General features: G+C 37.7%; 1 protein-coding gene across 2 annotated transcripts in view; it reads left to right on the top strand.

Moving 5' to 3' along the window:
* FRZB (frizzled-related protein) overlaps nt 1-22,357 on the top strand; it is a 44,420-nt gene that overhangs the window by 4,681 nt on the left and 17,382 nt on the right. For both annotated transcript variants that reach the window (XM_021074512.1, NM_001243330.1), the window contains one exon: nt 4,669-4,716. In XM_021074512.1, the coding sequence (XP_020930171.1) occupies nt 4,669-4,716 (48 nt within the window). The remainder of the gene's footprint in view (nt 1-4,668; nt 4,717-22,357) is intronic.

Genomic DNA, 22,357 nt, shown 5'->3' with positions numbered 1-22,357 from the left:
CCTTAATAAACTGCTGCTGTTATTGTTGCTATTTTACTGTTATTACTGTTGTTCAAATTGATTCTTTTCTTCTCTCTTTTTTGAACATGGTCTGTTGGTACATGCAAATACAGCCTAGCACTTTTATCAGGTCAGCTCTGGAAAATAAGCTTTTTACACTGAGAACTGGAAAAGATCTTGCTTCTCCTGAATATGTACTTAATATTTCATTTTATACAAATCAACCTGGACCTCAGGCTCAGGAACAAATCCCTTTGGGAGCAACAGGAGGAAAGAATGAGTCTAATGGATGTCTGTTAATTACAAATAGTTTTTCTCAGAAAAGTAGACATTCAGTGTTTAAGAAATTTTATGGGATGATTTTTAACAGCAATTTATGCAGTCCGTATGGTTTGCCATGCCAAGGGCTTTATAATCACTCCTCAGTCATTCCTGGTTTTTTGTTGTCACCCCAGTTCTTGCTCAGCAGATTTCTCCCAGCCCTTTCTCGCCTGGCAGAGCTGTGCCAACTTTTACATGCATGGGCTGCTGTTTAATCATTTCTCCACATTCTGGGGAACAGGCAGCCTTTTCTTTAACTCTGGTGTGCAAATATTTGAGGGGCCAAATACCAAGAAGGAAGAATTATTTAGTGTGATAGGAGGAGGAAAATGGAATGGAAAGGAGAAATGGAAATTTTATATTAAGACTAGAGAGAAAACATGATTTTAAAGATTCTTCATCATGTAAAATATTGAAAGGCATTCTGGATGGGTTAGGGAAGAGTATCTTAGGATGTGATGGTATTCTGTTAATAGCTGACATGATTATTAGTGGTAATGGTATCTTATGTAGTCTCCAAATCCCTTTTATTTATTTATTTTTTTCTTTTATGACTGTACCTGTGGCCTCTGGAAGTTCCTGGACCAGGGGTCGAATCGGAGCTGCAGCTGAGGCCTACCCCACAGCCACAGCAATACCAGAACTAAGCCACATCTGCAACCTATACTGCCGCACCACAGCTTGTGGCGATGCTGGATCCTTAACCCACTGAGCAAGGTGAGGGATTGAACAAGCATGCTCATGGATGCTATGTCAGTGTCTTAAACTCCTGAGCCACAATGGGAACTACCCAAATCTCATTTTAATAATTCATTTTTATCTTGTTCCTACAAAATTCTAAATGGTTGTTTGCTCTAAATGGCCAAATTGACTATATTTGTCTTTCTCTTACTACTACATGTATCGACAGAGGAGATCAAGAACCATCATATAGATGTATAGTTTTGAATGATTAAGAATCGACTATATGCCTCCAATTGAAAGAGAATCAGTTTTGGGGTTATAGGCCCTCAGTTGGAATCCCAGATTTACCATTAATGATGTGCCTTGAGCAAGTCATTTGACATTAACATTGAGATTGTGAAGAACAAAAGAAACAATCACGTGAAGTGGGTGATGAATGGTAAAGCAACAAACAATTGGGAAGAGGACATCATTCTCAGGATAGGAATCATTAGAAGCCACAGAGTAAGAACTAACAACACTTAATATGTTCCAGGTGCTGTTCTAAGTGTGTGATGCATGTTAATTAATTCTGCTAATAACTCCATGGTAGCTATTGCTCTTCCTCTTTGCAGAAAGGGAAGCTAAAAGAGAGAGAGAAGTGAACCAAGTTCATAAAGGTGTTAATAGAAAAAAGATTCAAGTCAGAGCGATTCTAAGCTATACTTTCTCTTTTAGGAAGTAATAGATAATTCTAATATTATAGAGAAACTCAGTCTTTTGCCCATCAGATTGCAGTTAAAGGAACAAGTCTTTTTCATCATATTTCAAAAGCCCTTTTGTGTATGACTTAAGTGAATAACAGGCAGCCCTGGACAATGGATCCCAAGAGATAAAAGTACTTCTCTGCACTTCTGAAACAGCAGAGGACATGCATTCCAGTCTCGTGTCTAACTCCTCAGTCTCTGCAGGCCTCAGAGTAAACTCTTCATTTCCTTACCGTCATATGCCTATTCTCCTCTAGTACTTTCTGTATTGTTGAGAAGCATTCCCACACCCATACTCCAGGCCTGAAGTCAGCCTTGCTCCACCCTTTTCTTTATCCTACACATTCAGTAGGTGCTATTAGATCTACTCTGAATGCAGTTCCCTTCCCTCCTTCTCTAATGCTACTTTCTTTGTTTGGGCCTCACCATTTCTTACATGAATGATGGAGATAGACTGATAATTGGCTTGCTTATTCCATATTTTAATGACAGTGATTTTTCTGAAATACAAAGCTGTTGCTTAAAATCCTTTGGTATCTGCCTCTTGCCTTCATGATCTCAGGCCTTCTTCCCTCTCTAGTTTTCTCTCTGCTTACAACTCTTTAGCCTCACTGTAAGACACGCAGGTCCCTTGATGAGTATTGTCGTTTCTCACCCCATGTGTTTGCACCTGCCATTCTCTATTCAGGAGATCCTCCCTGGAGTTCCCATCGTGTTTCAGTAGAAACGAATCTGACTAGCATCCATGAGGACACAGGTTCGATCCCTGGCCTCTCTCAGTGGGTTAAGGATCCAGTGTTGCACTGAGCCATGACTCAGATCCTGTGTTGCTATAGTTGTGGCATATAAGCTGGCAGCTACAGCTCCGATTGGACCCATAGCCTTGGAACCTCCGTATACTGTGGGTACAGCCCTAAAAAGACATTAAAAAAATTAAAAATAAAAAAAAATTTGAAAAAAGGAGACCCTCCCTTCCTTCCTGAGCTTCTTAAAAATCTTCTTCTGGAAACCTTTATTTATGATCTGATCCCTACCTTGAAATCCTTGGGGCATAAAACTTATTAATAATACCTACTCTCTTAATTTGGAATAATTTTGTTAGCATTCCTAAATTTAACTTTTTGAAAACATTTTTTTGGGGATTATTTATGATCGCTTATAGTTCTAACAGATGATATCTAAGTACTTTAAAAAAACTTAGAAACATTTTCCTATGAATAAGAATAGAAAAAGAAAACCAATCTCCCATGTTCAGCTGCTTCAAAGGGGTTTTTCTTGTTCCAAGGAAGGGAAGAATTTTATTTTTCATTTTTATTTCAACCTTTTAACATTAAACAATTAAATGTGGATAATACAATTTTTTAATTTACACAGATCATATTTGTATAAATCATCTCATGTCAGCATGTGATTATTAGACTTATTCAGGAATATAAAAACCATTGGCACAGTACTTTAATACTTGGATATACTTATGATGAGTAGTCTTTGAATAGAATAAAAGTCATTAAATTCATAGTATCTGACCCGAGTGGAACCAAATGTTTTAGAATCAAGTATTCCTTGCCTGCTTATCTATTTTTTTTAAATTTGGTGACTGCTATCTTTCCTAGGATAAAGTTTTATTATTATTATTCTCTTTACGGCCACAGGTACGGCATATGGAAGTTCTCAGGCTAGGGGTCCAATTGGAGCTGCAGCTGCTGGCCTATGCCACAGTCACAGCAACACAGGATCTGAGCCATGCCTGTGACCTACCCTAGAGCTCACGGCAATGCCGTATACTTAACCTACCAAGCAAGGGCAGCAATCTAGCCCAAATCCTCATGGATAGTAGTTGGGCTCATTACCACTGAGCCACAATGGGAACTCCTAGGATACAGTGTCTTTTAATTTTTTTAAATTTTTTTTTTTTTTGTCTTTTTAGGGCCACACCCAAGGCATATGGGAGTTTCCAGGCTAAAGGTCGAAAGGGAGCTATAGCTGCTGGCCTACCCCACAGCTACAGCAATGCCAGATTCTTAACCCACTGAGAAGGGCCAGGGATTGAACCTGCTTCCTCATGGATGCTAGTTGGATTCATAACCCACTGAAATATAAAATGTTAATATAAATGTAAAATGCTCATAAAAGAGTAGTGAATTGAAGTATCAATAAGAATATAAGATTAGGTATAGCATCTCTCAGCATGGTACTTTGGTGGGGTACTCAGTGTTATTCATCAGAGACTGCTTTCTTAACTAGAAGACAGAAGAACTTTATATAATTACCATTTTCATTACCATTTATCATTTTACTATTTCCTGGGATTATGGGGTCACAAAAAGAGTCAATGGCAATTTCCAATTATTACTATGTTTATTAATTGCACTGGCTTGAGTAGTCCTTGGATGGTAGGCTTCCTTTCTGCTACAGAACTGTTTAGTCTGCAGTTAACCAAGAACATAAGAATGCTTTCTGCATGTTTCCTTAAGCACTAAGAATTAAAATGTATGTCAGTAAAGTGTATTTACTTCAATGTATTTATGGAAGAGATGTATTTAGTATTTTAGTCATCAAGAAACAAGTGGTGGGAGAGTACCTAATAAATGCATAGGCTTTATTGTTAGAAGACACTCATAATTCACACATTTTATGAAACAAAAACTTCAGTTATTAAACCCTGAAATAGTATGTACAGTTGATGGGGATTCAAAAGAGTATATCAACGTTCAATGACATGAAAGAATACATCTTGTACTTATCTGACATAAAAATGAGAGAGTGCCAACCTCATGACACTAATAAGAATGAATTTCCTTGAGACACCTGGGTTTTCTACCCAAATCAACTTGTGACTGAATTAAATTTAAATATGGGAATTCTTGAAATAATAATGAATATGTTGTGATTTCTTTATTCTGTCACCTCCTTTCAGATTTTCCTATGGATTCTAGTAATGGAAACTGTAGAGGGGCAAGCAGTGGTGAGTATATCACTATTTTCCTAGTTTATATTTTGTAGTCAAATTCATCTTTGATGTTACCTAGACACTCAAATCTTACTGAGTTTATGCCCTACATTTTCTTTTTCTTTTTTTTTTTTGTCTTTCTGCCGTTTCTTGGGCCGCTCCTGCGGCATATGGGAGGTTCCCAGGCTAGGGGTCTAATCGGAGCTGTAGCCGCCAGCCTACGCCAGAGCCACAGCAACGCGGGATCCGAGCCGCGTCTGCAACCTACACCACAGCTCACGGCAACGCCGGATCGTTAACCCACTGAGCAAGGGCAGGGACTGAACCCGCAACCTCATGGTTCCTAGTCGGATTCGTTAACCACTGCACCACGACGGGAACTCCCAATGCCCTACATTTTAAAAGTCAACATAAGAATATTTCTTTGTATTACTTTTATTATAAAAATTAACATGGTAAAATTTGATCTTTTCTTTTGGTATACACTTCGATGAGTTTTAATGCGTGTATGTATTTGCATTTATACCACAATCAGGATATAGAACAGTTCCAAAACATCTCCCCCACCTCAAGGAAAAAAACCCTCCCTCATGCTATTTCTTTATAATTACAAGCTCTCTCTCCCTTAACCACTGGCAATCTGTTCATTGTTGTTATAGTTTTGTCTTTCTGAGATTGTCATATATGTGGAATGATAGAGTATGTGACTTTTGAATATTGGCTTCTTTCACTCAGTGGAATGCCTTTGAGATTCATTTAAGTTTTTGCATGTATCAATAGTCCATTCCTTTTTGCTACTGAATATTTTATTACTTGGATATATTACCATTTGTTTATCCATTTATGTCTTAAAGGATGTTTGGGTTGTTTCCAGTTTCTGGCAATCATAGATAGAGCTACTACAAACATTTGTGTAGGGGTTTTTGTGTAAACATAAATCTTCATTTCTCTAGGGTAAATATCTAGGAATAAGATCACTGGGTTAAATGGTAAGTGGTCTGTTTAAGTTTATAAAAACCTGCCAAACTATTTCTAAAATGGCTGTTCAGTTTTACACTAGCAATACTTAAAAGTCCCAGTTACTTTGCATCCTTTCTGGCACTTGGTATTATCAGTATTGAAAAAAAACAGTCATTTTTGGGAGTTCCTGTTGTGGCTCAGTGGTAATGAACCCAACTAGTAAGCATGAGGATGCAGGTTCTATCCCTGGCCTTGCTCAGTGGGTTAAAGATCCCGCGTTGCTGTGGCTGTGGTGGAGTGTAGGCTGGCAGCTGCAGCTCCAATTCAGCCCCTAGCCTGGGAACTTCCATATGCCCCACCTGTGGCCCTAAAACAAAACAAAACTAGCCATTTTTAATAGGTGTCTAGAGATATCTTGTCAAGATTTTAATTTGTATTTTTCTTCTTTTCAAGGACTTGTTTGCCATCCATATGTATTCTTTATGGTGAAGTGCCTGTTCAAGTCTTTTGCTCATATTTATTTATTTATTTATTTATTTATTTATTTAATTTGTCTTTGTGTGCCTTTTCTAGGGCTGTTCCCGTGGCATATGGAGATTCCCAGGCTAGGGGTCTAATGGGAGCTGTAGCTGCCAGCCACAGCAATGCAGGATCCAAGCCGCGTCTGTGACCTACCTACATGGTGTATACACAGGTCACCGCAATGCCAGATCCTTAACCCACTGAGGGAGGCCAGGGATCGAACCCACAACCTCATGGTTCCTAGTCGGATTTGTTAACCATTCAGCCATGATGGGAATTCCACTCATATTTTATTTCTTTAAAAAAAATTTTTTTATGGCCTCACTCACAACATATGGAAGTTCCTAAGCCACGAATTGAATACAAGCTGTAGCTTCAACCTACGTGGTAGCTGTGGCACAGACAGATCCTTTTTCTTTTTTTTTTTTAAATTAAATTAATTTAATATATTTATAGTTGTACAACCATCATCACAACCTAATTTTACCACATTTCCATCCCGAATCCCCAGCTCATTCCTCCCCCACAACCTTTCTCCTTTGGTAACCATAGTTTTTCAAAGTCTGTGAGTTAGTTTCTGTTCTGCAAATAAGTTCATTGTGTCTTTTATTAGATTCCACTTAATAGTGATAGCATATGATATTTGTGTCTCACTGACTAACTTCACTTAGCATAATCATTTCTAGGTCCATCCATGTTGCTGCAAATGTCATTATATTTCATTCCTTTTTATGGCTGAGTAATACTCCATTGTGTATATGTACCACATCTTCTTTATTCACTCTCTGTCAATGGACATTTAGGTTGCTTCCATGTCTTGGCTATTGTATATAGTGCTGCAGTGAACATTGGGGTACATGTATTTTTTCAAGTTACGGTTTTCTCTGGATAGATGTCCAGAAGTGGGATTGCCGGGTTGCATGGTAGTTCTACTTTCCGTTTTTTGAGGAACCTCCATACTGTTTCCCACAGTGGTTGCTCCAATTTACATTCACACCGACAGTGTAAAAGGGTTCCCTTTCCTTTACACCCTCTCCAGAATTTAATATTTGTAGACTTTTTGATGATGGCCATTCTAACTGGTGTAAGGTGGTATACCTCATAGTAGTTCTGATTGGCATTTCTCTAATAATTAGTGATGTTGAGCATCATTTCATGTGTTTTTTGGCCATCTCTATGTCTTCTTTGGAGAATTGTCCGTTTAGATCTTCTGCCCATTTTTTGGTGGGGTTGTTTGTTCTTTAATATTGAGCTACAGGAGGTATTTATATATTTTGGAGATGAATCCCTTGTCAGTCACTTCATTTGCAAATATTTTCTCCCATTCTCTGAATTGTCTTTTCATTTTGTTTAGGGTTCCCTTTGCCGTGCAAAACATTTTAAGTTTAATTAGGTCTCATGTTTTTGTTTTTATTGTCATTACTGTAGGAGGTATATCTGAGAAGATATTGTGGCTTATGTCAGAGTGTGTTTGGTCTATGTTTTCCTCTAAGAGTTTTATAGTATGGGGTTGTGTATATTGCATAATTGCCCCTCCTACCATCTCAGTGTGGCCTTATCTTTGACTTTTGGAGTAGGATATCTTTTTTGGTAGTCCAGTCTATTTTGTTGAAGGTTGTTCGGCAGTTGGTTGTAATTTTGTTGTTTTAATGAGAGAAGGTGAGCTCCACTCCTACTCTGCCATCTTCATCCCAAATGCCAGATCCTTTAACCCACTGTGCAGGGCAGGAGATCAAATTCACATCCCTGCAGTGACTGTAACTGGATTCTTAACCTACCGTGCCACAGTGGGAACTCTCTTTTGCTCATTTGAAATTGAACTATTTTCATACTACTGAATTTTGAAAATTCTTAATGTATTCAATATTTAAAGAACCATCTTTTCATTTAATTGATTTTTCTCCATTTTTCTGTTTTTACTCTTATGACTTCTATCTTTAGTCTTTCCTTCTTTCTACTTGCTTTGTATTTATTTTATGGCTCTTATTATTTTATTTTTTAGTTAAAGTAGAAGCTTAAATTATTGTTTGAAATTTTCCTTCTTTTTTAATATAGTAATTTAATGCTATAACTCCATTTAAGATTGACTTTAGTTGCATACTACAAATTTTGATAAGTTTTATTTTGATTTTTCTTCAGTTCAAAATATTTTATAATTTCCCTTGAGACTACCTCTGTGATGAGCATTATTTAGGATTGTGCTATTAAATTTGCTGCTGTTTGCTGTTTAGAAGCTTTTCTGTTCTCTTGTATGATTTTAATTCTTTTAAATTTGTTAAGATTAGTTGTATGACCCAGGATATCCTGATGAATGTGCATTTAGGAAATATATATTCTGGCATTGTTGGGTGGGATATTCTTTCAACATCAATTAGATTCAAGGACTGATACATTTGATTAGTTCTTTTATAGATTCCTGGTGATTTTCTACCTACTACATCTGTTGATCACTGTGAGATAAATGTTCAAGTCTCCAAATATTGCAGAATTTTCTATTTCTCTTTTCCTGTCAGTTTTGTTCCATGGATTCAAAAGTACTATTATTTGGTGTGTGCACTTGGCAAATTGACTGTTTTTCATGACGTCACGTTCCTCTTTATCTCTGGTAATTTTCTCTGTTTTAAAAGTCCATTTTGTTTTATGTTAAAACTCTACTTTCTTTCTTTTTTTTTTTTTTTTTTTTTTTGTCTTTTTGCTATTTCTTGGGCCGCTCCCGTGGCATATGGAGGTTCCCAGGCTAGGGGTCTAATCAGAGCCGTAGCCACCAGCCTACACCAGAGCCACAGCAACACAGGATCCGAGCCGCGTCTGCAACCTACACCACAGCTCACGGCAACGCCGGATTGTTAACCCACTGAGCAAGGGCAGGAACCAAACCCGCAACCTCATGGTTCCTAGTCGGATTCGTTAACCACTGCGCCACGACGGGAACTCCAAAACTCTACTTTCTTTTATGTATGGATACATCATTTTTCTTTTGATTAGCATTTGTAAAGTGTACTTTTTTCCTGTCCTTTTAAACATACTAATACCATTTTATTTTATTTTATTTTTATTTTTATTTTGGTTTTTAGGGCTGCACCCGAAGCATATGAAGGTTCCCATGCTAGAGGTCCAATTGGAGCTACAGCTGCCAGCCTACACCACATCAAGAGCAACAATGGATCTGAGCAGCATCTGCAACCTACACCACAGATCACGGCGTCACAGAATCCTTACCCCACTGAGAGAGGCCAGAGATCAAACCCACAACCTCATGGTTCCTAGTTGGATTTGTTTCCACTGTACCGTGACAGAAATTCCCTATCATTATACTTGAAATAAATTTCTTCTAGGCATCATGTAGTTGGGGGTGGGGTGTTGGTTTTTTATCCATTCTGTCAACCTTCATCTTTTTAATTAGTGTATTTAGATCATTTACATCTATTGTAATTATTGGTATATTTGTATTTAGAGCCACTGTTTTATTATTTGTTTTATGATTGTTCCCTCTCTTTTTCATTCCTGTTTCCTATTTCATAGCTTTGTCTTGGGTTATTTGAATGTATCTCTCTCTTGCTCATGTTCATGTGTGTACACACACAGAGACACACTCAAGTGTGTGTCTGTGAGATATATACATATCTATCTTTCCATGGGACAGTGTTATATTTTCTCTTTCAAACTTTGTTTCTTTCAAACATTATATATGTTTTAAACAACTCAAGAGGAGAAAATAGCCTACTGTCCTCAGACAGATGTTTATGATTTCTTTTATTCTTTCTTTTCTGATGTTTTAGGCTTTCTTCTAGTATTGTTTCCCTTGTGTCTGAAGAACTTCCTTTCTATTTCTTTTAGAGCAGTACTGGTGGCAACAGATTCTATCAGTTTTCCTTCATCTAAAAATATCTTCATTTCTTGTTCATTCCTGAAGGAAATTTGACTGGCTATAGAATTCTAGGTTGGCAGTTCTTTCAGTAGTTAAAAAAAAAAAAAATTATTTCAATTGCTTTGTCCTCATTGTTTCTCATGGGAAATTGGTTTTCATTCAAATAGTCCTCCAGTAGTAATGCATCAGATTTCTCTGCTTGCTTTGAAAAATTTTTTTGTCTTTAGTTTTCAGCAATTTGATTATTGTATGTCTGGACATTGATTGCATTGCATTTATCCTGTTTAGGGTTAACTGAGCTTCTTGAATCTATAAGTTTATACCTTTCTCAAATTTTGAAATTATTTCTTCAAGTACTATTTTTATGCCACATTCTCTTCTATTTCTGAGTTCATGATGATATGAATCTTAGGTCTTTTGAGGCTCTGTTCTTCAACACCCTCCCCCCCATGTCCCTCTATTTTCTGGATTGGATAATTCCTATTGATCTGTCTTTTGAGTTTACTGACGCCTTCCTTAGTCATCTCCATTCTTCTATTGATACCAATCAGTGAATTTTCTGTTTCAGTTATTGCAATTTTAAAAATGAAAATTTACTCTTGAATTGACTTTCTATCTTTCCATCCTTTTCAAGGGTGGTCATCATTACTTTTTGCAGAATTTTATAAAAGACATTGTTGGATAATTTCAACATTTGTGTCATCTTATTGTTCTGATAAAAATTGAGATTTTACTAGTTTTTCCTATATAAACTAATTTTTTACTACGCTCTAGACATTTTGTGTATTACTTTCTAAGACTCTGGCTATTTAAAGTCCTATGGGGAATGTTGATATTTTTGTTATAGCAGTAGTCAACCTAGCTGGATTTAGGCTGCACATCCTAATTAGTTTTCTGTAGGTTGTGATTTTCAATACAGTTTCATTTCCAAAGGCATTTGCAGTGCCTTTCATATCTCTCCCCTATGTGTACTACTCAGTAGCTGGTTTGAGGTCAGGGCAATGATCTATCCCATAATTTAGTTTTTAGACTAAAATATACTGTTTATTATCAGGTTAAGACATGCCCAGTGGTGAACCCAGTGGTTCATAAATAATTTTATGAAATTATTTCCCAAGCTCCTTCCTCTCTGTGTTTGCCTCAATACTTTTCGTTTCCTTGGATGTCTCCTTTTTGGTTCTTTGGCTAAAAAGTTGGGGCTTTATTTATCCTGCTCTGTGATGTACTTCCTGTTACTACTTCTGCACCAGGGGTCAAGCTGCGGAGGACAAAGCAGTGAGGGTTTGACCCAATCTCTTGACACCACATGTTGTCCTATCAGAAAGGAAGATTTCATCCATTAACACTTTAGGCTTCTGAGGGTCTCCCATGGTGCAGCTGTTGCTGCCACCACTGTCCTATAATTGTTTCAGATATGGGATAGAAGAGAATGAAGTGTTAGGAGACCTTTTCCTGCTTCCTGAGTCAGAACTGGACTGCCCTCTTTCTGCATGATGCATACTTCCAGGTTACAGGCTGTGTTGAAACCAGAGAGGATAGCAAAGGTTGAAAAAATGGTGAAGCTACTACCACCAACTTGGTGGTACTGCTCTTCTTCCTGCTGCTATTTACTTTTCAGAGTCCGTATGTAGCTGCTTCATGAATTCTGTTCAGGTTTTAGAGCTGCATTCAGTGAGAGAGACATAATGGAATCTACTTACTCCTTCTTTCCATAAAATATACTTTTAAAAGAAGTAGGGCATATGTGCATAAAAGGCACAAGTCATAAGCATGCAGCCCAGTGCACTTTCACAAAGTAAACTACTGCACAGATAAAGATATATTCCATTACCAGCACTCCAGAAGCCTCCACGTACCTTTCCAAACCACTTCTTCCACTCTTCTTCCCAAAGGTAACTACTAGCATAAATTCTAACAGCATAGATTAATTTTGCCTGATTTTTAATTTTTATGGATGGAATCCTACTGTGTGTGTGGTGTGCGTGTGGCTTCCTTTGTTGTTCATCATGCTGTATATAGCAGTACTTTTAAATTTTCATTGCTATGTGGTATTCTATCATATGAATATACCACACTTCATTTTTCATTTTTTTTTTTGTCTTTTTGTCTTTGTTGTTGTTGTTGTTGTTGTTGTTGCTATTTCTTGGGCCGCTCCCGTGGCATATGGAGGTTCCCAGGCTAGGGGTTGAATCGGAGCTGTAGCCACCGGCCTACGCCAGAGCCACAGCAACGCAGGATCCCAGCCGCGTCTGCAACCTACACCACAGCTCACGGCAATGCCGGATCGTTAACCCACTGAGCAAGGGCAGGGACCGAACCCGCAACCTCATGGTTTCTAGTCGGATTCGTTAACCACCGCGCCACGACGGGAACTCCTCATTTTTCATTTTAATGTTCCTGGACATTTCATTTGTTGTATTTTTTTTAAACTACGACTAATGCTGCATTTGTTTCTGTAAGAACATTATAACTACAATTAGTTACTGTATCCTTCTTTTTTACTTTCTCAGAAATAGTACTTTGCACTGATTTGGGTCTGTATGTAGGGATCTGTAAGGTGTCTTATACGTGGAAGTGAAACCTTTGTTAAGTTGAAAATAAGATTGAAACGGTTTTCACTGATGATTTTCTTTTTTTTTTTTTTTTTTTTTTTTTTTTTTTTGTCTTTTGTCTTTTGTCTTTTGTCTTTTTGTTGTTGTTGCTATTTCTTGGGCCGCTCCCGCGGCATATGGAGGTTCCCAGGCTAGGGGTTGAATCGGAGCTGTAGCCACCGGCCTACGCCAGAGCCACAGCAACGCAGGATCCGAGCCGCGTCTGCAACCTACACCACAGCTCACGGCAACGCCGCATCGTAAACCCACTGAGCAAGGGCAGGGACCGAACCCGCAACCTCATGGTTCCTAGTCGGATTCGTTAACCACTGCGCCACGACGGGAACTCCTCACTGATGATTTTCACTGAATCTTAACCAGAGTGACAAGTATTTGAAATGAGGATAGGTATGCCCCAACAAACATTTATCTTTGAAAAAACACAAGTTGGAGTTCCCCAGTGGCTCAATAGTTTAAAGATCTGGTGTTGTCACTGCTATGGCGTGGGTTTGATCACTGGCCCTGGAACTTCTGTATGCTGCAGCCATGGCCAAAAATACTCCAAATAAATTAAAGTGATTTATTTAGAATTATTTTGTTGCCTTCTTAATGTGATTGGGAATGTTCCTATAGTGTCATAACATCACCTGGAAATCACTATTATCTAGTAGTGGTGCTGTTTTGAGAATCACTCCTACTATTATATTTGGTCAAAACAAACCAAAAATTCAAATAGTACAACTGGTGACCAAAATTTCAGGCCAAATGCATTCACATGCTCTCAGTTTGTCAAGAAATTATGCTTAGAATAATATAGCACTTCATTGTATAGAAGAAAATATTAATGACACTATAAACGATATACAAAAATAGTTCAATGTGTGAGAACTGCCTAGAATGAATAGTGTTCCTGGATTCAGTGTTTTCTGTTCCTCTTTTATAAATGTGTTTTCCTGTCCCCTGATATAATGAGAGTGGTGAGAACAAACTAATAGGCAGGCAAAACCAAGCTCATTCTTGTGAAAAGATACACGGACATAGTCCCATGTTCCAAAAAGAAAATACAATTTATCCACAGTCAGAACTTTATCCTTTGGAGTAGTGTAACAGCTGAGGTTGATTATGATAAAACAGGAAATGAGGAAGACACAGAAACATTGTAACCCTCATAACCCCTCTTTCAAAAGTGTCAAGCTGTTTCTGTCTGGAATTTGGAAAAGAAATTCTTTCACTCCCAGTTAATTTGTCCTTAGCCTCAAAGCTGAACAGTCTTCTTTTTTTGGAGATAATCACTCCGTCTGAGCAGCTTCCAATTTGTGAATGTGTTTTGGTTTTATAAACCCACTATCATAATAAGGAGTACATCCTCTCTAGTTTCCATAACATGGAATGTGGAGACAAACAATTTTGGTTCTATTCTGCTGAGTCACTTGGTCTGTCAAAACCAACACAGAAAATTAAGGCAGGTATTCACATGGTGGAATGAAAAGATAAATTGTTTATCAAAGCAATTCTGAAAAAGAATCCCTCAGTTTTCTATTTGGTGGTGGTGACCAATTTATGAGCTTTTGTATTTGAGAAACACAAATTTCCCCGAAGAGGTGATAGAGTTGACGCTAGTTAACTTTATGAGCATAACCAAATTACTTAACCTGTTGCTCTGGATCTGTTTCTTTTTAAATATAAAATCAGATCATATTGACGTCTGAGTTCTGGTGTATATTTGTGATGTATTTTCAAATTTTGGAAACATGAATAGTAGCTCCTTCTGTGGGCTGGGTATTCTTCACAGTTTTCACTAACATCTTCAAGGCCCTTATTCAAAGGTGCTTCAGAGAAACTCCTCTGAGCAGCTGAGTAACTGGAGATTCTTGATTGCCTGCAAATGCCAGGCCTGCCCCAGCCACCCTCACCCTTTTATGGGATGACCAATGCCTAGCTTTAGTAGTATAGACCAATTCTCTCTCTTTCCTTCTCCAAATTTATTTCCTCACCTTTGGCTTCCTACTAATTTGAGAAAGGAGTCCAATTTTTTCCTTTTGGGGCAAATGTTTAGTGATTATAGGAGCTGAATTATCTTGTGGCAACTTCTCCCCTTTTTTTTAATATTTATACAGTAGCTTACAAATATATGGTGGGGTTTTTTTTTTGTTTGTTTTGTTTTTTCACTGCTTTGCTGTATTGGACACTTTTGATTAATACATATTCCAAAGCATTCTTCTCTCTGAACTATTACCCAAATTGTCCTAGTTCTTCTCTTCCTGTTCTCCGGCTGTCCGCATCCCCCAGGGCTCTGTGCTTGGCCTCTGCACCTCATAATGAGTTCTTCCTGTTGGAGGTCATTCAGTTATGTGGGCTTAATGATCACTCTTGTGAATGACAGTTCTTGTCACTCTCCCAGGTAGAGTTCCACATTTCTCCTCCAATAAACACTTCTACTCAAGCAACCTATTTGTGCTTCAAATATGGCATTTAATCATTATCTTTTCATTAAAAATTTACTCTTTGCAACTTTTGTTTTACTGTGTGGCACCATTGTTTCCCTAGATCCCCTGTCTGCTGAAACATCATGTCAATCTATTGGTCCAGCCATCCCACTCTTCATCACAAATTTAAGGACAATCTCTTGCACCAGGCATACTGTATGCCAAAGACAGGGAGTAAAGGAGTGAAGAGTTGAAGGCACTTTTCTTTCACCTCTTTTCTATGTGCTTGGCTCTGAGTGGATACATGATGTTCTGAAAGACTGTAAAGCCCACTTTGCTCTTCTGTTAACTGACATCTTTCAAGTATCTGTATATCACAAAACACTTCCGATCTCAGAAGAGAAAACGGGCATTTTGCATTGGTTCTCTATATTTTATGTATCCTGAATGAGTATTGGATCCAGAAATCTTCCAAAAGGCAGTTTATTTAAAATTGTCCAAAGACATAAATCCTAAAGGAGTAAACTAAATTTCCTTTTCTGAGTAATATAATATTAGTTCCCTCCGGTTTTTTTTGTTTGTTTGTTTGTTTGTTTTTGTCTTTTTGCCTTTTTCTAGGGCTGCTTCCTGCAGCATATGGAGGTTCCCAGACTAGGAGTTTAATCAGAGCTGTAGCCACCGGCCTTCACCAGAGCCACAGCAACAGAGGATCTGAGCTGAGTCTGCAACCTACACAGCTCACGGCAACGCCGGATCCTTAACCCAAGGTTCCCTTTATCTTAAGCAATCCCCTTTTACAAAGTGCAAATTACAATGAATTGAGGCCTTTATTATATTTGAGGTTTGCTTTTTCAGCTAAATTGAGCAAATGTTATTTTTGCTTTTTAAAGCCTTATTATATTACCTAAGGTCACTAATCAACTTCATTGCATTTTCCACATTTTGCTCTAATCCAAAATAAAACCTAATATGATATTCTTTGCCCTGTGTATATGTTTAGGAAATAACTATTATTTTGAACACGTAATGTATAGCTGCTAAGTCATGACACACTTTAATTTATGGAAAAATGAAAGGAATTAATATAAGTATGAATTTTTATGTTAATGGTACTTATAGTAAAATTGTGGCACATACAGTTCCTAAGTGTATGCACATTGAATTTTGACAAATGTCGGTACTCATGTAGCTATCACCCAGGTCAAGATAAAGAGCACTTCCATGACCCCTGAGAATTCCCTTAGGCTGAAGTAATCACCCACGCCTCCATGAAGCAAGCACAAGTCTGACTGTTAACTACCATAGATTAATAAGATTAATGCTGTTTGTTCTTGGGCTTCGTGGTCATGGAATCACATAGTACATACTCTTTTTTGACTGGCTGCTTTTATTTTTGCATAACACTTTTGAGATTTACCCATTTAGTTCTGTGTATCATTTCATTCTTTTTTATTGTGGAATAGTATACTTTTATATGAACATAATGCCAGTGTGATTTCTAAATTCTATTCTTTTTTATATAGTTCTCGCCAAACTAAATATAGTATATATAAATCAAATTTCTGTCTTTAGAAAAAAATTAGCAAATTTTTATCCTCAAACTTAGAGATTTTTTTTTTTTTAGAAAGTTTTCTGTTTCATAAACAGCTCAAGTTTGCATAAAATGCCTTCTGATTTTTTTGGATTTATATATTCCTGCTACTGCTTATAGCTAACATCCAATGAATGGTTAAGTAACATGCTTTGTGCTAAATTCTTTATGTGAATTACTCTTTAAATTCTTACAATAACTCTGTGAGGGAGCCACATTAGTTTAGAACTAGGTTTTGTAACTTGCCCAAGGCACATAGCTCAGAAGGGATAGAACTGGGATTTAATCTCATGTGCCCTTAATCACTTTGCCATATTCTTTAGTTCTATAGTGATTATTAGAACAGCCACATATATGATCATTTTGGCTTGCTAAGCTTAATCCTTCAAATCTGGATGTGTACATGATAATTCAAATGGAATCCCTTCATCAGGACAGAAATTAACTTAGTACCTGAATCACAATAGTACAGTCAGGCACTGTTGAAAAAATTTGATTATTTTGCTTACTTTTGGTAGGCACCACAGTTCTATAGATGGCAAGGAGCCTTGGGAAATTATTGCTTCTCTTACTCATCAAATGGTCATTACAAATGAGGGATTGGGATTGTGCAAAAGTAAATCTGACATTTATGGGCCATGGCGTGCTAGGTGCTGTGAAAAGTATTTTATATCCATCATCTCATTTAATTCTCTCAGTAATGCCACAAGATACCACTTTTAAGATATTAACAGTTACATAAATAGTAAAAGAGGAATCCTATATTTAAACCCAGCTGTATCTGACAGTAAAAGTCCATCCTTTTAACCATGGTGTTTTCTGGACTCCGCCTGAGCAGTATAGATCCACTTAGTGGTATAGATCAAATTGATTACTCATTCTGCAAGAGATGCATTGCTGTTCTTTTTAAAATTTTGCTTTCATCATTGAGATTAGGAAGCTAGGTTCTGGTTTTTGTTTTTGTTTTTTGTTTTTTTTTAATGCACCAGGAATAATAAGATCCTTTAGATTTTCAATGAAGTGTCCATTTCATGACTTATAATTTTGGGAAGAGGGAAGGTGGTCCTAGAGGTAGAATTTAGGGTTGTTTCACCATCTCTTTGTTTCTAGAAGGGCAGTGAAACTGACTTCTGGAAGGCCAAATGATATCCTCCTACCCTCCACTAAGCTCCATCGGTGCATGTTCCATAATGCTCCTTATTGCTCTTTTGATGATTTTGATGGTAAAGTTGATCATCCATCTAATGCATTGACTTCCGCACTTCACTAAGCCGTTTGTTCTACCCCAGCCATCTACTTCCATGGGCACATTTTAGCAGTGGTTACAGCTCTGTAATACTAATTTCAAATATCCCATTCTTTGCCTACCGTCTTTTTTCATTCCAGCAGATTTGCTCTACTATCTCCACCGCTAAAAACTTTACTCCACTAGGATTGCCTCTTCATTATATCCCACTTAGAATTATTGTTCAGCCCCAACCTCCTTGTCTACCTGAGATTTCATGGTCTATTGTAATAATCATTCCCTCAATTCCCTTGCCAATATTTTCTTCTGCCATACTTGCTTGGCAAATTCTCAATTCTTTTTGCTGGTGAAAATTACTCAAGTGGGGTTACTGGTTTTACTTTAAGTTCAAGATAAAATTCAAATACACAATCAACATTGCCTAGCAATCCTACCTTGTTTCTCTAGAAAGTTGCCTTTCCACTCAATAAAATAACTGTTTTATACTTTATCTCCTCTCCTTTTCCAACCCCTGCTTCTCTTCCCCCTCATTCCCATGGCTAATGATGTCATCCTTCAGTGAGAAAGTAAAAGCTATTAGAAGGAACTCTAATCATCCCACCAACAGATTTATAAGCTTGTTGACATCAGTGCCCCTCCTTCCTTTTTATTCTTGTGCAGTAGATGGAGTGTCCCTCTGGCTTTCCACGTCCTTTTCTCCCCCTAGTTCAGTGTCCCATCTTCTTCTTCCCAAGTGAATTTAATGTCACCCTTTCTCTTGTAAGTCATTTGAGCTTTGAGGGTGCTCTTCTCAAAGTGAGTTCTCCTCTTCTCTTGAAACACCATCTTCTTTCAGCTTTTTTAGTCCACTCTCGCCTGTATTTCTTTCTCACCATTGGATGCTCTTTCTCAGTCTCCTTTAAGGACTTCTTTACATCTTGCGTATAAAGATATAGCCTCTGCCTAGATAACTACAATTCTTCTTTCAGGTTTTGAGCTTTAATGTCATTTCTCAAAGAGCATTGAAGATCAGACTAGTTTAGATCATCAAGTTGTATGTTCTCATTGCACATTGTACTTTTCTTTCACAGCATGTATTGTGTATAAAGACAATTTTTTTTTTTTTTTGGTCTTTTGCCTTTGCTAGGGCTGCTCCCACAGCATATAGAGGTTCCCAGGCTAGGGGTCTAATCGGAGCTGTAGCCACTGGCCTACACCAGAGCCACAGCAGTGCAGGATCTGAGCCGTGACTGCTACTTACACCACAGCTCATGGCATTGCTGGATCCTTAACCCACTGAGCGAGGCCAGGGGTCGAACCCACAACCTTACAGTTCCCAGTCAGATTCATTAACCATTGACCACGATGGGAACTCCTAAAAACAAATTATTCTGAGTATAATTATTTGTTCAATGTCTGTATCCTATTCTGTATTGGCAATATTGCTCATCTGGTGTCCTACATGCCTGGCACAGAGCTTTGCATGTAGCAGATGCCCAATAAATATTTGTAAAAGGAATGAATTAATATATGTGACTTAAAGTGTTTAGCAAATGTTAGTTTTTTTCTTTCCCATTTCATATTTAGAGAAGCATAGATATCCCAGGGCTGTAGAATCAGAAAATACTATTTCTATGGAAGAAAGACAAGTTTATGATGCAAAGGATGTTTACATATGTTTAAAATTACTTAAGACATGCTCATGGACACCGCTTATAAGCAATTGAAAATATAGATTTGGGAGTTCCTGTCATGGCGCAGTGGTTAACGAATCCGACTAGGAACCATGAGGTTGCGGGTTCGGTCCCTGCCCTTGCTCAGTGGGTTAACGATCCGGCGTTGCCGTGAGCTGTGGTGAAGGTTGCAGACGCGGCTCGGATCCCGTGTTGCTGTGGCTCTGGCGTAGGCCGGTGGCTACAGCTCCGATTCAACCCCTAGCCTGGGAACCTCCATATGCCGCGGGAGCGGCCCAAGAAATAGCAACAACAACAACAACAACAACAACAAAAAGAAAATATAGATTTGGGTATCAGTAATGAAATCACAATTAAGGGTTCTAACATTTTTGGGGGCTGCACCCATAACTTGTGAAAATTCTCGGGCCAGGGACTGAACCTGCACCATAGCAGTGACCCATGCCACAGCAGGGACAATGCTGGATACTTAACTTGCTGAGCCACCAAGGAACTCCAACATTTTATTTCTTACATCTATTTTAAAATTTGTCGTGGTCTGCTCTTATGTGTCTTACAATGGAGGAAAGGTGGACAAGGTCAAACTTAAAACATATAATTCATATGGTGCAAATTAAAATTAAACTGATCTGATTAGGAAAAGTCAGTCTTGAAAGGGTGGTAACAGAAATAGCAATACAATTAGAATTGTATTTTCTTTTTTCCCCCCTACTTTTTGGCAGTAAATCTTGAGCACAGATCCTTAAAAAGTCAGAAAAATGCTATTAGATAGTAATATTCCAAAGTCATGGTACATGAAAGGTTATAGGCGTTTAAGAATCTGCTAAAGTTAATTATAGTTTTACAGCTCTGGAGGACAGCCAGGAGAAAGAAGTCAGTTTCAAACAAAGGTCAGGATTAGATAGAAAGTCATTTACACTTAAAGCTTGACTCAAAGTTGCCTTAAATAGTGAAGGTTTGAGTATTAAATTTCCTAATTGTGTCAGGTACTTAAAATTTTTACATCTTGTAAAATCATATGACTAAGACTATTCTCTTTATGTGTTGTCAATAAATGAGTTCAGGGGTTTTTTTTGTTTTTGTTTTTTGAGTAAAAAACTGAATAAAGAAGGATGTGGTCACTTTCCACCTAGAACTATGTTTCTAAGAGGCCTCAGTGTTGAGACAGTGGGGCCGTTCAGGGCTTGGGCACTGCAGTGCACTGGAGGGCAGCTCCCCTGAATTGTAGACCAGATTCTAATGTGCATGATGCATGTTAATTTTACGAATTCCTATCTGTTCTAGGATGGTAAACTCATATTCATCCTAGGGTAATAAAGAGTATTTAGTTTCATTAGCAGAGAAGTAGGGCATTGTTGATTCTAGAAGAGTAGGGAGAGAACCCAGCTAGAAAGTGGGAAGGAAGGCTGCCCAAGACAGTTTCCTGGTCCTGCTCCAGAGCACTTGTGGGATATAGGACCATATTCCATTCTGTAATTCAGAGCATAATATGTAATTCTAGACTTTGAGGGAAATGAATTACCAATATTAAACCCTCCCCACATTTGAAGAACTCTTTGCCACTTCTTAATTTATTTTGTTGCAGCCAGCTACTTTAAGGTTTTTACATTTTTTTCCTTGATAAGAGCACCAAGGCAGTTCCTTTACAAATTTTTCTTCTTGAAAGTGGAATGCAAGGGAATCAATATCTAATGGTCTTTGTGCATAGCTCAGTAAATTAATAAGTTTGTACTTTGCCACCATGGGAAAGAAAGACCTTGTGCCCTTGGGAAGCTGAGAAAGGAAGGCTATTAGCAAAATTATTAGTGAATTAAAGTAGATATGATAATGCTACAGGCCCAATAAAAGGTCTGAGAAATCAACTATTGGTAAATAAAGAGAAGCTGTTGCAATCTGATTCAGGATGTCTAGTAGAAAAAAATGTAGTAAATAATGCATGCAGTATATCCCTATATGTCTTTCCCCCCATTTCCTAGTTATTGGGCTTTTGGAATAAATATGTAGATGTGAGTAGAAATACTTTAGAAGAGGAATAGTCCTCTAGATCTGTTGATCTAAGATACGCTTTTCATGAATATCCTCAGACATGAATGTTTGGATTGAGTTAGCATAAATAAGTGAAAGTAAGTTCTTCTGTGTTTGAGCCATGTGGATATAAAATTCTACTCCTCCTTATTGATCTGTTATTTTATGGAGCTACTAGTTACTTCCACTGGACAGATATTTGCTTGTGGCAAGAGCTAGGGGTTGGAGCATAGAGAAGGCCTCATACATCTAGTATGACCCTGCCAACTCTGAGACCACCAGGAGAAACCAGTGCTTTGGGGAGGAACAGAATTCAGCTCCAAGAATAAAATTGCTTAGGTCATTAGCTAATAGGAAAGAGTCTAGCTAATATATGCATTTGTGCATGTAGTTGTGGAAATACCCATTTGGAATCTTCTTGAGTTATTGTATGATGTAATTTTTTGGAAAAATCTCTGCCAGGAAAGTTTTGTAGAATCCATTGTTTATGCTTCAAGCAAAGTTATATGGTAACAATCTCAAATTAGACTCAATCCAGTGACAGTACTTTTGCCAAGAATTTTTATTAGAACAAGTGGAAATTTCTGAAGAATTACAAATATGCAGATAATTTATCTATATGCATTAATTTAATGAATAGATATTTTTATTTAAAAATCAAGAAAATTTTTTGGCCACACCCACTGTATGTGGAAGTTTCCAGGCCAGGGATTGAACCGATGCCACAGTAGTGGCCAGAACAGTGACTGTGCTA

This window comes from Sus scrofa, chromosome 15 (genome assembly GCF_000003025.6).
Source record: "Sus scrofa isolate TJ Tabasco breed Duroc chromosome 15, Sscrofa11.1, whole genome shotgun sequence".
In the NCBI taxonomy this organism is placed as follows: Eukaryota; Metazoa; Chordata; class Mammalia; order Artiodactyla; family Suidae; genus Sus; species Sus scrofa.
This window is presented reverse-complemented; position numbering and strand designations above follow the sequence as displayed.